Source organism: Ovis aries, chromosome 1, assembly GCF_016772045.2.
Source record: "Ovis aries strain OAR_USU_Benz2616 breed Rambouillet chromosome 1, ARS-UI_Ramb_v3.0, whole genome shotgun sequence".
In the NCBI taxonomy this organism is placed as follows: domain Eukaryota; kingdom Metazoa; phylum Chordata; class Mammalia; order Artiodactyla; family Bovidae; genus Ovis; species Ovis aries.
The window spans coordinates 117,389,612-117,403,128 of NC_056054.1; the positions used below are offsets into that span (position 1 = coordinate 117,389,612).

Genomic DNA, 13,517 nt, shown 5'->3' on the forward strand with positions numbered 1-13,517 from the left:
TAATGAAAGTGAAAGAGGAGAGTGAAAAAGTTGGCTTAAAGCTCAACATTCAGAAAACGAAGATCATGGCATCTGGTCCCATCACTTCATGGGAAACAAATGGGGAAGCAGTGAAAGCAGTGTCAGACTTTATTTTTCTGGGCTCCAAAATCACTGCAGATGGTGATTGCAGCTGTGAAATTAAAAGACGCTTACTTCTTGGAAGGAAAGTTATGACCAACCTAGATAGCATATTCAAAAGCAGAGACATTACCTTGCCAACAAAGGTCCGTCTAGTCAAGGCTATGGTTTTTCCTGTGGTCATGTATGGATGTGAGAGTTGGACTGTGAAGAAAGCTGAGCCCGAAGATCAGAGATAGGATTTTAGCCAAGGCTGCTGGGCTGACTCCAGAGCTCTTGTTTATAACCATGCACTTGGGTACTAAGTTGCTTCGGTCGTGTCTGACTCTTTGTCATGGTCTATAGCCAAAATCCTCTGTCCATGGGATTCTCCAGGCAAGAATACTGGCGTGGGCTGCCATGCTCTCCTCCAGGGGATCTTCCCAACCCATGGATCAAACCTGTGTCTCTTCTGCCTCCTGCATTGGCAGGTGGGTTCTTTACCACCAGTGCCACCCGGGAAGCACGTTTATGACCACGGCAACATCCTAAACTAATTTACAGCATGTGAGAGACCAGAGGCACTACAGTTTCCAAACCTCTTCCACTTCATTGTCAGCACTGATAGGTAAGTGAGGCCTTAGTTCCACTTTACTGATGAAGATACAACTAGAACACAAGTGTTAAACCAAAACTAGAAATCAGAATGGTTTGATTCTTTATACAGTACGTTGGGTGATCCTGACCAGGATATGGAATCGAATATTATGGTAAATCTCAAAGCCAGAGATAAGGTTTTAGCCACTACAATCTCAAGCTTTGGAAGAAAATTAGTGTTTTTGCCCATCTTGTATGTTGGGTGGTGTGATAAAAGCTTTGTACACATTATCTGTATAATCTTGACAAGAATCCCAGGGCAAAGAGCATAATTATCCCAATTTACAGAGCAGGTCATTGAGGCTTGGTGAGATTGATGTCCATCATGAATGGCAAAGTCAGGACTCAAACTCAGATATGTCTTGCACCAAGGCACACGCTCCTACATTGGACTTTTGGTGTCATTTTATCTTTTACCTTACAAGGTAGGTATTATTATCTGATGTTTGCAAATTAGGGAAAGAAAGAAAAGCCAGAGAGGTGAGGTGACTTCCCCCAAACACAAGATCACCAGCTGGGGGGTCTAAGAGCCAGTCTCTGGTTGACTGTGTGCAGAGCCCACACTCCTCACCCTGGAGACTTGGGTCCCAGCTCTATGGGAACTCTTGGGAACACGAAACTGACTCCTCCAATATTGCTGTCTGTGTGAGTCAGACTAGGGACTATGGGGGTGTAACTCTCAGGGAAAGTTACTCAACGTTGTTGGGACGATCTGTTCTCCCCAAAAGCTGACTTCTCTTAACTGCAACATGAACTGAATGAGTGAAATCTCTCTCTTCCGTGTGGACTCTAGAAGCTTCGCAGGCTGCTGTGGATCAGAACCTTAAGGAAGTTTGAATATCCACTCAGCTGCTCATCCTGGGGTGTGAGGGGAACCAGGTTAGGAGGGAAGTGGCCTTAGGGACCCCAAATGTTACGGGACCAGCCTGAGAAGAGATGCCTGCCCAGCTTTAGCCAAGTTCAGTGGGTTCTGTGACAACAATTCCAGGAGACACCATGTGATGAGCATTTAAACGCCCTGCTGGGCCTTCATCAGCCTGGATTGTGCTCCAAGCAACAGACAGGGTTCAATGAGGAAGGGATCAAAGATTGGAATAGAACTTGAGTTACCACTCCTGGGGCCTGGTAGGTTTCCATGAAAGCCCCATGTTACCTGTTAAGCAGCTGAAAGTGTCCAGTGAGTTATTCTGGTGGAGGAAAGAGGTCAGGGAGCCCACCATTAAACTCTAGTCTCTTCCCACCCCAATCATTTTCATCATGGTTTACAAATAAATATAGATTAAAAACAGCATAATTAAGATTTTAATTCCATTGTTTAATGGAATTAAAGGCAACTAAGCACACACAAGGGATCCCTAAATTTTCTTTCGCGGGAATAAAGCAATTTTTATTTCTTCAAAATTGCATGACCACTGATGGGACATATCTGGACTGGAGAGTTAGCCCTGGCTGTTCTTTTTCTTTTTTTTTTTCTGAGAGGATGAGTTGCTGATGGGGACTGAGGTATCTGCCGTCCACACAGCCCTTTAGGGAATTCTTTCCAGTTGTGTGGAACTCAGTTCAAAACACAATTTTACTATGTGCCTGTGTGCGTGTGTGCTAAGTCGCTTCAGTCGACTCTTTGTGACCGTAGGCTCCTTTGTCCACGGGATTCTCCAGGCAAGAATGCTGGGGTGGGTTGCCATGCCCTCCTCCAGGGGAGCTTCCTGACCCAGGGATCGAAGCTGTGCCCCCTGTGGCTCCTGCATTGCAGGCAGATTCTTTGCCACTGGGCTTCTAGGGAAGCCCCTATACATGCATACTGCATGTCAGATCCTGAGTCCGGTTCTGGTGGTATGAAGAAGGTAAGGAGGGCAGCTGTTCAGGTTGTACATTCTATAACCCTAAGGGGCACAGAATCATGTATCTATTAAGTTCTGTTCCTGCAGATGCTGGAAGGTGACTTGAAGAAGACGGGGTGGCTGTGATGTCAGTTAGACACGGTTTCTTCCCTCAGTGAGCTCACCATCCGGCAGACAGTAGGGCTGTAAGACACTGGAAGATCACAGGCTAGAAGCTGGAAGAGCTTCTCGCTCTTTTAAGAACAGGCTACATATATAGTGTTAGATAATGGTGGAAAACAACTTTGGTGCACTCTGGTCTCCTTACGATTATTGCTGTGCATGTGCGCTTAGCGTGTGCGCGCTCAGTCATTCAGTCGTGTCTGACTCTACGACCCTGTGGACTGCAGCCCGTCAGGCTCCTCTGTCCATGGGATTTTCTAAGCAAGAATACTGGAGGGGGGGCACCACGACCAGGGATTGAACCTGGCTCTCCTGTACTGCAGGTGGGTTCTTTACCATCTGAGCCACCAGGGAAGCCTGCTATTATTGCTAGTTAAGCACAAAATCACTGCAGATGGTGACTGCAGCCATGATATTAAAAGACGCTTACTCCTTGGAAGAAAAGTTATGACCAACCTAGATAGCATATTCAAAAGCAGGGACATTACTTTGCCGACTAGGGTCCGTCTAGTCAAAGCTATGGTTTTTCCTGTGGTCATGTATGGATGTGAGAGTTGGGCTGTGAAGAAGGCTGAGTGCCGAAGAATTGATGCTTTTGAACTGTGGTGTTGGAGAAGACTCTTGAGGGTCCCTTGGACTGCAGGGAGATCCAACCAGTCCATTCTGAAGGAGATCAGCCCTGGGATTTCTTTGGAAGGACTGATGCTAAAGCTGAAACTCCAGTACTTTGGCCACCTCATGAGAAGAGTGGAGTCATTGGAAAAGACTCTGATGCTGGGAGGGATTGGGGGCAGGAGGAGAAGGGGACGACTGAGGATGAGATGGCTGGATGGCATCACTGACTTGATGGATGTGAGTCTGAGTGAACTCCGGGAGTTGGTGATGGACAGGGAGGCCTAGCGTGCTGCGATTCATGGGGTCGCAAAGAGTCGGACACGACTGAGCAACTGAACTGAACTGAACTGAAGCACAAAAATTCCATTCTTTTACCATTACCAGAATCCATTACCACCTCCCACGGACTCCCACGACCCAAGTATCTTCCCCCATCAAAGGAACGCCTTCTCTAACCTAAATAGGAAAAGAATCTGAAGGATATATGTATGTATAACTGAATCACTTTGCTGTGTACCTAAAACTACCACAACATTGTTAAAAACAACTATGCTCCAATACAAAATATAAGTTGGAAATAAAAAAAGAACGTCTTCTTTTGTCCTTATATTCCATTGCCCCCAGTCAGGACAAGGCTATTAGTATTCATTATTCTTAGGAGTGAAAAAGTGAAAAAACAAAATAACCAAGCTGACTCTGACAGACGATGTTTCTTCCCAATCTCTCCAGAGGCTACCCTGGGGCAAAGCTGGCTGTGCCCAGCTTAGACTTGGGGCATCTAACTGTGAAATGTATGGCTTCAGAACCCCTGCCTCAACCCCTATTCATAACCGCCAATACCTTTCCTCCTGCATCTGAGATAACTTCCCTGCGTGATAATAATTCACCCTATGCTCCAAGCAGTGCCAATATCACATACGTTACTTTATTATTCATTCATTGGTTTTCCAAGGCAAGTGAAAAAATAATTTAAACCAATTATATGTACAGAGGCTTGGTTAGTTTTCCCAATAACTTCCAGAAAGATCCCCATCCCCTTAGATGGCAAAGAAGGGTTACGTTTAACATCTATACAAAACTCCACCTATAAAAGTCACATGTGTAGAAAGGTTTCTTTATTAAGCATCACGTCTGGGGAATGGGCAGGGGTCAGGACGGAAGGCGGAGGAGCATGTGCAGGGTGGGGTCTGCACACACCTGCCCGGGCTAGTCCTGTGCAGGGGGAGCTGGGGGCTGGTGGGGCTCAGGTGGTCTGCAGTGGGGTCTCCAACATCTCCATGAGGAAAGTGTCAATGGGTGTGTCCCCGATGAGCTTGAAGAAGAAGAGGTGCTCCAGGCACTTCAAGCCGATAGAACGCAGGGCTGGGAGGCGCAGCAGCAGCTTGGCAAACCTGTAGGGAAGCGAGGAGACCTTAAGAACAGGGGGCCAGCATGCACGGGGCAGCTGCTGGCGTGAGGCCGCTTGTTTGGTCTTCTTGACCAATCTGTGGTCAGAAGAAAGAGCCTGAGGGAGGAATCTAACATGGCCGGAGAATCTCTAATCTGGGGGAGCCTCAGAAATAGGCTTGAGGTCTCATTTAGCTTCTTTAGATGGAAGCTGGATCCTGTGACCTCTTGAGCAGTGCTCGACTTCTGTGGTCAGAGCCCAGGATTGCCCTCAGCACCCCCATTCATGGCAGGTGAGAGCTAGTCTGCTTGCGATGACTCACAGCGCCAGTCCTAACCACAAGATGTTCCTTACATTCTTTGTGCCCAGAGATCCCTGGGATGATCTGCCCAAACACTTGGAACACAGCTCACAGATGTGCTGAACCCACAAGTGTCGTCACCATCGGGGAAGGTGCTCCAGGCATTCAGGCCATTGGAGCGCAGGGCTAGGAGGTGCAGCCACAGCTTGGTAAGCCACGCATCAGGCATTGCAATAGGCCCTGGGAACCACGGGGAGCCCCTGCTCTCAGGACCAACAGTTCTGATCACCTCACCAGACTATGCATTTCCTCACGACACCCTTACCTTAAGCAATGTGACCTCAGTGTGCCTCAGTTACATTTTTGCTACCACTTTATAACCACTTTGTAATCAGCTTCTTAGTCTATTGCTTACCTTTGTTTTATTTTTTGCCTAAGAAATGTGGCTTTCTTTTTTAAAAATTTTTTTTAATTTATTAAAATATAGTTGTTTTACAATGCTGTGTTAGTTTCAGGTGTGTGCAGCAAAATTACTCAGTTATGCATATGTATACATACATGTATATTCTTTAGCTTATTTTCTGTTATAGATTGTTATAAGGTATTTAATCTAGTCTCCTGTCCTATATAGTAGGTCCTTGTTGGTTATCTATTTTATATGCAGTAATGCACATCTGTTAATCCCAGACTCCTGATTTACCCCTCCTCCCCTTCCCCCTTTGGCAACCATAAGTTTGTTTCCTACATCCGTCAGTCTATTCTGTTCTATAAGTTCATTGGTATCCCTTTTTTAGATTCTACATGTAAGCAGTATCATATGCTATTTGCCATTCTCTGTCTGACTTAGGTCACTTAGCACGATAATCTCTAGCCACCGTGGAGAACACTATGGAGGTTCCTTAAAACACTAAGAATAGAGTTACCATATGATCCAGCAATCCCACTCATGGGCACGTATCCAGAAAAAACCATAATTCAAAGAGATACATGCACCCCAGTGTTCACAGCAGAACTATATACAATAGCCAAGACAACATAAATGTCCATCAGCGGAGGAATGGATAAAGAAGACGTGGTACACATATACAACGGGATATTATTCAGCCATAAAAAGAATGAAATAATGCCATGTGCATCAACATGGATGTGTTTACTAGTTAGGGAGAGAGGCAGATAGGTAATAGTAGTCTCTGACCCTCGTGGGCCCACAGTCTGTTAGGGGAGATAACACACACGTGCACGCACGCACTCACACTTACTCACACATGCCTCCCTCATATGTGCACACACACACCCTCATCACTCTCACACACAGATGTGTGCACACACACTCACTCACACTCTAACCCACCCTCGCACACAGAAGCTTGCACACACACATATTCCCCTCCGCTCTCATCTTCCTTCACACACTGGTACAAACACTCAGGCACACAGGCATGTGTAGACACACTCACACTTTTCTATAATTAAAGACCTTTAGTTGCAGGACTCAACAAAGGGAGAGAGACTAGCGTGTGAAGAATTAGCCTCCTTCCTACATGTCCCTCAATCAAGCCACGTTTCCAACCTGCTTCTGTGGCCGTTCTTCATCTCTCCAAGTCCTTTTTGCCAATGAAGCTTATTTGTAATGTTATTTATGATAATGACCAGAAATTAAATGACTCTACTCACAACTTTCAATAAAAAGGACAGGAACCAAAATCATGTTAACCACTACAGCCTTAAATCAGCAACTTCTGGTTGGGCTGGATCTTCCCTGGCGGTCACAACATTATTTCATGAGAAATTTTCAAACTGGAATTCTGATACTCCTTGAAAATGCATATAGGTCTATATTTGTGCCAAAAGAAGTTTTAAAGAAATGTGGCAGTATAAGAAAAATAAAGCAGCACCATCTTAAGGGGTCAGAATTACCTTCCTGTATGGAAAAATTAAAGTTCTATATCAAGGCCAGCACACACCTTCAAAATGTTTGATTAGGAAGCTTCTGAGAGCATCTGAATGGTGTCACCATGCTGTGAAGAGGCCATCAGACAAAGAACAAGCGGGCTGAGCTCCTGGTTGTGGCTCCAAATGGAAGTTTTATGGAATTAAGCAAAGGAAAAGGCTTTACACTTCTTTATAAAGTGTAAAATTAGACTGAGATTATCTCTGAAAGTGTATTTTTTTTTTTACTCTAAAAAGGCCAAAGTTTTACAATATGTAAAATACTAAGTATTTTAGATGCAAACTATTATACACAGAATGGATAAGCAACCTACTGATTAGCACAGGTAACTATATTCAATATCTTCTGATAAACCATAATGAAAAAGAATGTGTGTGTATATATATATACACACACACGCGCGTATAACTAAAATCACTGTGCTGTACAGCAGAAATTAACCCAGCGTTATCAATAAAATACATTAAAAAAAAATGCTAACCATGCTGTTACATGGCTGTCTGCTGTCTGCCCCAGGTTTAGAAGCGGAGATCAAGCCTGTAGAAATAAGCACACTCACTAATAGAGCCACCGGGTGGCAGTCACATTTCTCGCTGACAAGTCTGGCAGCGAGGCCTTTGAGGGTCCCTGCGGTGTGAGAGAGAGAATGTTCCTGCAAGCTCTGCCCTCTCCTGAGTTTTGATCTCTGCTTTCTGGCTAGAGGAAGCAGAACTTGGCCCTGCAAGGTGTACTTCTGAGAAGTCTCCACCGAGGGGCAGCCCTCCACCACCGAGAAAATGGCCGTGACAGGCCCTGCGTGCCAGGAGCACCGTCTGCCATTTCACAAACCGGAGGTAAGCAGCCTTTGACACACTTGCTACCTGGTTGAGCCAAGTAACATACTGATGGACTTTCTTGGTCTCAGGGCGATCACTGTCTGCCCAGGCTGTATTGGACATACCAGAAGTACCCTCTGCACCCACTTCCTGAGCCCCCAGGCCCTGCTTTGGGCCAGGCAACAAGTGTTGGCACTTCTCACTCGTGCCTGGAGGCAACTCAAGCCCCTGGCAGTCCCTTTCCTGGGAAAACAGGCAAGTTCCAAAGTTTTCAAAGTGACATTCATCAGAAACAACCGAATGTCAACCACAGGGCAATGACTAGACACATTAGGGTCCATCTATCCTCTGAAATATTACAAAATCACTGAAAGCAGGAATTTTGTGCTAAGGGAGGAAAGCAGTACACTGAACCAAATGATTTCAGATCTGTAACTATACATTTCTAAGTATACATATATGCATAAATGAAGCTACTAGAAATATACCTCTCAAATTTACAATCAATATTATCTGCTTAATTTTTTAATACATTCATTTTTAATACAGTTAATGAATTTTTTAGATACTTTCATTTTTAAGAATAAAAATAAATACATTTTAAAATACATTTTAGATACATTCCTTATTCAAAAAATCATGCTTGGCTTTTATTAAAAAAAAAAAAAAGTTTTCTTTTTTAAAGAGGAAAAGGATGAGTATGAGCTTTCCTAGTTCTAATGCCTGGCACACAAGATGTGCACACACACACAAAACCACGTGTGATGGTGCCTCACAGCTGGGAGATCCAGTGAGTGTCACCAGCATTCTGGTGAGTTTTCAGTCAGCTCCTAAGGGCCAGAGGCTGAGCTGATGTTGGCAGCCAGGCCCTGCTTGCTGGGTAGGTTTTCAGTCTTACCCATTGCAGGTATAGGAGAGACTCCAGGCACCCACCGAGATCCACTCTCCCCTTCTTTCTTGGCATCTAGCTGCGTACATTCTCCAGGTGAGCCGTGTGACCGAGTTTTAGCCAATGGAAGTGAGGGAAGGGAGATGGGCCCTTTCCGGGTCAAGGTGTTGCTCGTAGAGTCTCACCTCTGGGCCCCTCCTCTTCTGCCCCTTCAACCATCAGCGTACAAACACAACGTGACTAGGGGACCACGGAGCCCCGAGAAGGAGGAAATCTGGGTTCCCGAGGGATGGCGTGGAAAACAGTCAGTGCTCTAGACTGATTATCCACCCAGGATTGACTGGTGAGGAGGAAGTACATTTGTGTTCAACTACTGACATCGGGAAACCTGTTGTCACAACTTACGCTCCCTAACACACAAGGCCTGCACATTTATTGTACCAACAGGCTAGATCCCACTCACTCAGACTCATTCATTTCCTGTGATAAAAAAAAAAGCAGAGCTCAGCCTCTTCTAGACAACTGATTGTGGCTTATGATCCAGGAAAAATGGGCTAATAAAAATCATAGGGGAATAAAAGTCATCAGTGAGAACTGGGAACACATAATTAATTCTAAAAACAAACTAATGCCTTTAACGGAGTTGATTTAGGTTTCATTTGCAGTTTTCCGTGAGATTGGTGATCTTTTTCTCTCTTTTTAACTAGAGTTAGCAGAGTAAGGAAACTTTTATTCAGTTGTACTTGGGGGAAACATTTGGGAAAAGTATTCAACGACTCAGGAATACTGACAGATGGCCTCAGAGACCTTCTGACCCATGTCCTCCTTTTCAGACAAGAGGTTCAGACACAGGACCTTGCCAGAGCCTACAGATGGCGCCCTCAGGGCCAGCGGTCACCCCTCTTGGCTGCCAAAGCCTGTACCTTCTACTGCAGTAGGGCTCTCATTGGGGCGAAGCGGAAAGCAGCGCAGTCACATTGGAGAACACAGGCTCTTTGAAATCAAACGCACTTGTGTTCACAGCTCACTACACCATGCACCAGCTCTGTGACCCTGGGCGAGTTCCTTACCCTTTCGGAGCCTTGAGACCTCTTTAGAAATTAGAGATAAGGACTTCTCCAATTATTCACTCATTTGCATGTTCACTCAACATTTAAAGATGAGTATTATTTGCCAAGAATGGTGATAAGCTCTCGAGTGCTCGAGTGATGCCGCAGTGGTGAGTGGTGGATATACAAGAGAGACAAGACCTCCAGTTTCATGAAGCTAACGTTTGAGTAACTGTGAGCTGGTTGTGAAAAACTCTAGACAGAGCGTGCTGACCATCAGCCATTCACCAATGGCTACGTTGTTCACATTCTTTCAGGACCCCCTCACCTGCCTGGTTGTTCTGGATACTTTTGCTTGGTGTAGGCCTCGAGGGTGGCATAGACCTTCTCTCGCAGAGTCTCTACCTCAGACGGGTTGGAGAGACCCTTCGCATCTGAAAAAGACAGCTGATTAAACCTCTGGTTACGCACCTCTGTGGAACACCCTGATACAGAGGCTGTCCCCATGCATATAGGCCACCTCCTGTCGAGTTACTAGAGACACACTGGACGAGGGGCACTGTGAAATACACAGAGCTGGTGCTTTGTGCCTGCCAATCTACCCAATAAACTCTTGAAGCAAAGGTACCCAGCGCTGACTCCAAGGAGGAGAGTTTCCTTTTATCTGGGCCATTGTGCATATACGACCTTTACACATTTATTGAGTGTTTGCTCTGTGCTAAGCATGGGCTGAATGAAAAGACAGGGAACAAAGCCCAGACGCAGCCAGGCCCTGCTTCCACTAACTGATCACCTGACTCAAGAGACGAAGTGTGTGCATCGGTCACTGTGTAGTTCTGAACACTCATCTTTCCGGACCCATGGCGGCCTCTGGTGGAAGCTGAGCTCTCGCTCCTCCTCGCAGTGCTTTTCCTCCTTGAGACCCCAGGACGTCATTCTCTGGTTCTTCCCTGTCTCACCCACTGCTCCCTCGCAGGCACCTTGGCTGTTTCTTCCTTTTCTGCACAACTTCTAAATGTGGCCATGCCCCCGGACCCAGTCCTCAGCCCTCTGCTCTGCTTCTGCTTCCTCCCTGGATGAGTTCGCACCAGCCTCCCTATACTTTCCACGCTAGGTATAGGCTGACAGCTCTCAAATGTGCATCTCTGGTCCTGCCTCTCCTCTGAACTCCAGAGTCACATGAATAATTGCTTCCTGGACAGCCGCTCTTGGACATCTACATCCATCTCAGAGTTTCATGTCCAAACACCTGCTTCCTAGCCACCCACCCTTAGAACCTCCGCTTCAGTCAATGAAAACTGTTTTCCAATTGTTCAGGAAAACAAAAATATTTAATGCCTCTCTTTCATATCCTAGGTACAATCTATCAGCAAAATCCCATAAGTTCCGCCAAAAAATATATGCAGAACCTGACTACTATTTTTTTCGTCTCGCATGGAAGTAGTTTACTTGAGGCAGTGACCAAGGGAAGAGGAGGGAGGGACCGGAAAAGAAAAAGCAGGGAAGGAAGAAAAGGCAACACAAGAGCACATGACTGGACTGATCACGGCCATGGGCAACCGGGACTCAGTCTCACAGGGACCCTCTTAGGAGGCATGTGGAATGGGCCGCAGAATTGTCCACTAGGGAAGGAAGATGGAAGCACTTATTTACTCACTAGCTTCTGTCAGCCCCTGGAGAACCTGACCATTTTTTACCACCTCCTTTACTATCCTAGGCCTCTATCATCTCCCACCTTCCCTACTGACCCCCAATGTGCACACTCCACGCCCATTTGAGACACTTTTCAAGATGCCTCAAGGAGCAGAGGCCATGCAGAGGCAACTCTGTCCTCCCCACGGACAGGTCTCCTGGCCCTGCCTTCTCCCCTCTCTGTCTCAGCCGAGCTAGAGGGCCAAATAACATCAGAGCGCTGGGGGCTGACCAGGGAGGAGGACAAAGATGCTGTCACCTGGGTTAAACAGCACGATGGCTCGCAGGCACCCCAGCTCTGACTTATCCATCTGCATGTCCTTCATTTTGGAGACCAGCTCAGTCAGAACTCTGTTCACAGGAAACAATGACAGGTAATGAGAAAATCACGAGCAGCAGACCAAAGGCTGATAAAAGGAATGCAATCAGTATTTATTATGGACCCACCCCGCCCACGTTTTCCAGTCAATGGGCCAGGTACTAGGGGCACAGAGATGAATCAGGTGCAGTCCCTGATCTCAAGGAGCTCTCAGTTTAATCAAAGCAACAGACACAGAAACAGCACATAGCAACAATGCCAAGGCAGTGACCGACATAATCAGAGTCCCAGGAAGAGGCAGGGAACTCAGAGAGGGGGCTGCAAAAGCAGCCGAGAGGTTTTGGAAATTGGTAGAAATGCAACAGGCAAAGCAGGCTTTTCTGGAAGAGCGCAGCAGAGGATGGTGTTCACTGACACAGTAGAAATCTCCAGGCACCATCAAGAGGACTAAGTTCACTGAAGACCACGTGCGGAACATGTTGTGGGAAAAGGCAGGGAAGGAGTAGAGACATCTTAGATCGACATGCATATGGCTCTGGAAGATTGTTTATGTTGGGGTTGGAAAGGGGCCACAGGTCCCCAGCACTAAGCTCACCCTTCCTTTTCCTAGTGCGTCTCCATCCTGTCACCCCAAGCCATTCATCTCTACTCCTTTCTCATCTCCTTAAATCACCTGGCTTAATTTCCCTGAGGGCACAGAATCCCAGGCTGAGGCCATTGCTCCCTCAGCAGGCTTGCCCCAGAGAGATGGAGGGTCCAGCAAAAAGCCTAGCTCATATTTCCTGAACTTCTAAAGTCAGATTCTAAGCCTTCATTCCTGTTCCAGCCCTCTCGGATAAGCAGTTCAAATTCCCCACCCCTACTCATTCAGTCATGTCCAACTCCAGAGACTGTAGCCCGCCAGGCTCCTGTGTCCATGGGATTCTCCAGGCAAGACTACTGGAGTGGGTTGCCATTTCCTTCTCCAAGGGATGTTCCTGACCCAGGAACTGTACCCAGGTCTCCTGCATTGCAGGCAGATTCTTTGCAGATGGAGAAACAGAGGAAGCCAGTCTTACTAGGTGATGTTAGTAACACTGTCTCTTCCTTGGAAACCCATAGGTTTTCATCTGCCAGTAACTCTGTTGGCCTCTGACTGGCTCTGTCTCCTTGAATCAACATTTCTTTTAATCACTTTCTCATTTCCCAGGTTTATGCTTTCATGTGCTTAATGGTCTCTGCTTCCAGCCATATATGTACAGCTGCTTGAGCTATCCATTCTAAACACAGACATGCACGCACAAATACACACACACACACACACACACATACTGGAAGCAGAAGAGAGCCACCTGTCAAAGATGGAGCCAACCCCAGCGCTGTGGGCACTGCTTCGGTGGACGTGTAATCCCGTGGCCAGAAGGATGCCATCCTGCACAGAAACCGAGCGGTGGGAAAAGGAGGCGATCAGCAGCTCATTCCACCCTGCAAGGATAAGGAGGTGGCCTTGAGGGAAACCTGACTGCACTCTCGCTTCATGGATAGTCATCCAAGGCATGTATTATTATCCTTTGGAATAAAAATAGAATCAGAAAACCAGTTCCAGACAATACTGCTAATTAGTGAAGAAACAAATGATACGACTGGGTTCTCCTGACTTGGGGCTATGCCCATCCCTCAGTCTCCCCCTATGCTGCCTAGAATGGCAGCTTGAGAACAAGGACTCTTTATTCCCCAGTCCATCAACAGACATGGATCAAA

General features: G+C 46.5%; 1 protein-coding gene across 3 annotated transcripts in view; it reads right to left on the reverse strand.

Moving 5' to 3' along the window:
• Window positions 1-4,472: 4,472 nt before the first annotated feature.
• The window catches only part of RXRG (retinoid X receptor gamma), a 52,605-nt gene continuing 43,560 nt past the window's right edge, over window positions 4,473-13,517 (reverse strand). For 2 of the 3 annotated variants that reach the window (XM_012185408.4, XM_012185424.5), the window contains 4 exons: window positions 13,109-13,241; window positions 11,718-11,809; window positions 10,095-10,200; window positions 4,473-4,765 (listed from right to left, as the gene is read on the reverse strand). In XM_012185408.4, the coding sequence (XP_012040798.1) occupies window positions 4,618-4,765; window positions 10,095-10,200; window positions 11,718-11,809; window positions 13,109-13,241 (479 nt within the window). In that variant the 3' untranslated portion in view covers window positions 4,473-4,617. The remainder of the gene's footprint in view (window positions 4,766-10,094; window positions 10,201-11,717; window positions 11,810-13,108; window positions 13,242-13,517) is intronic. The other variant, XM_012185413.4, reaches the window with a different exon arrangement.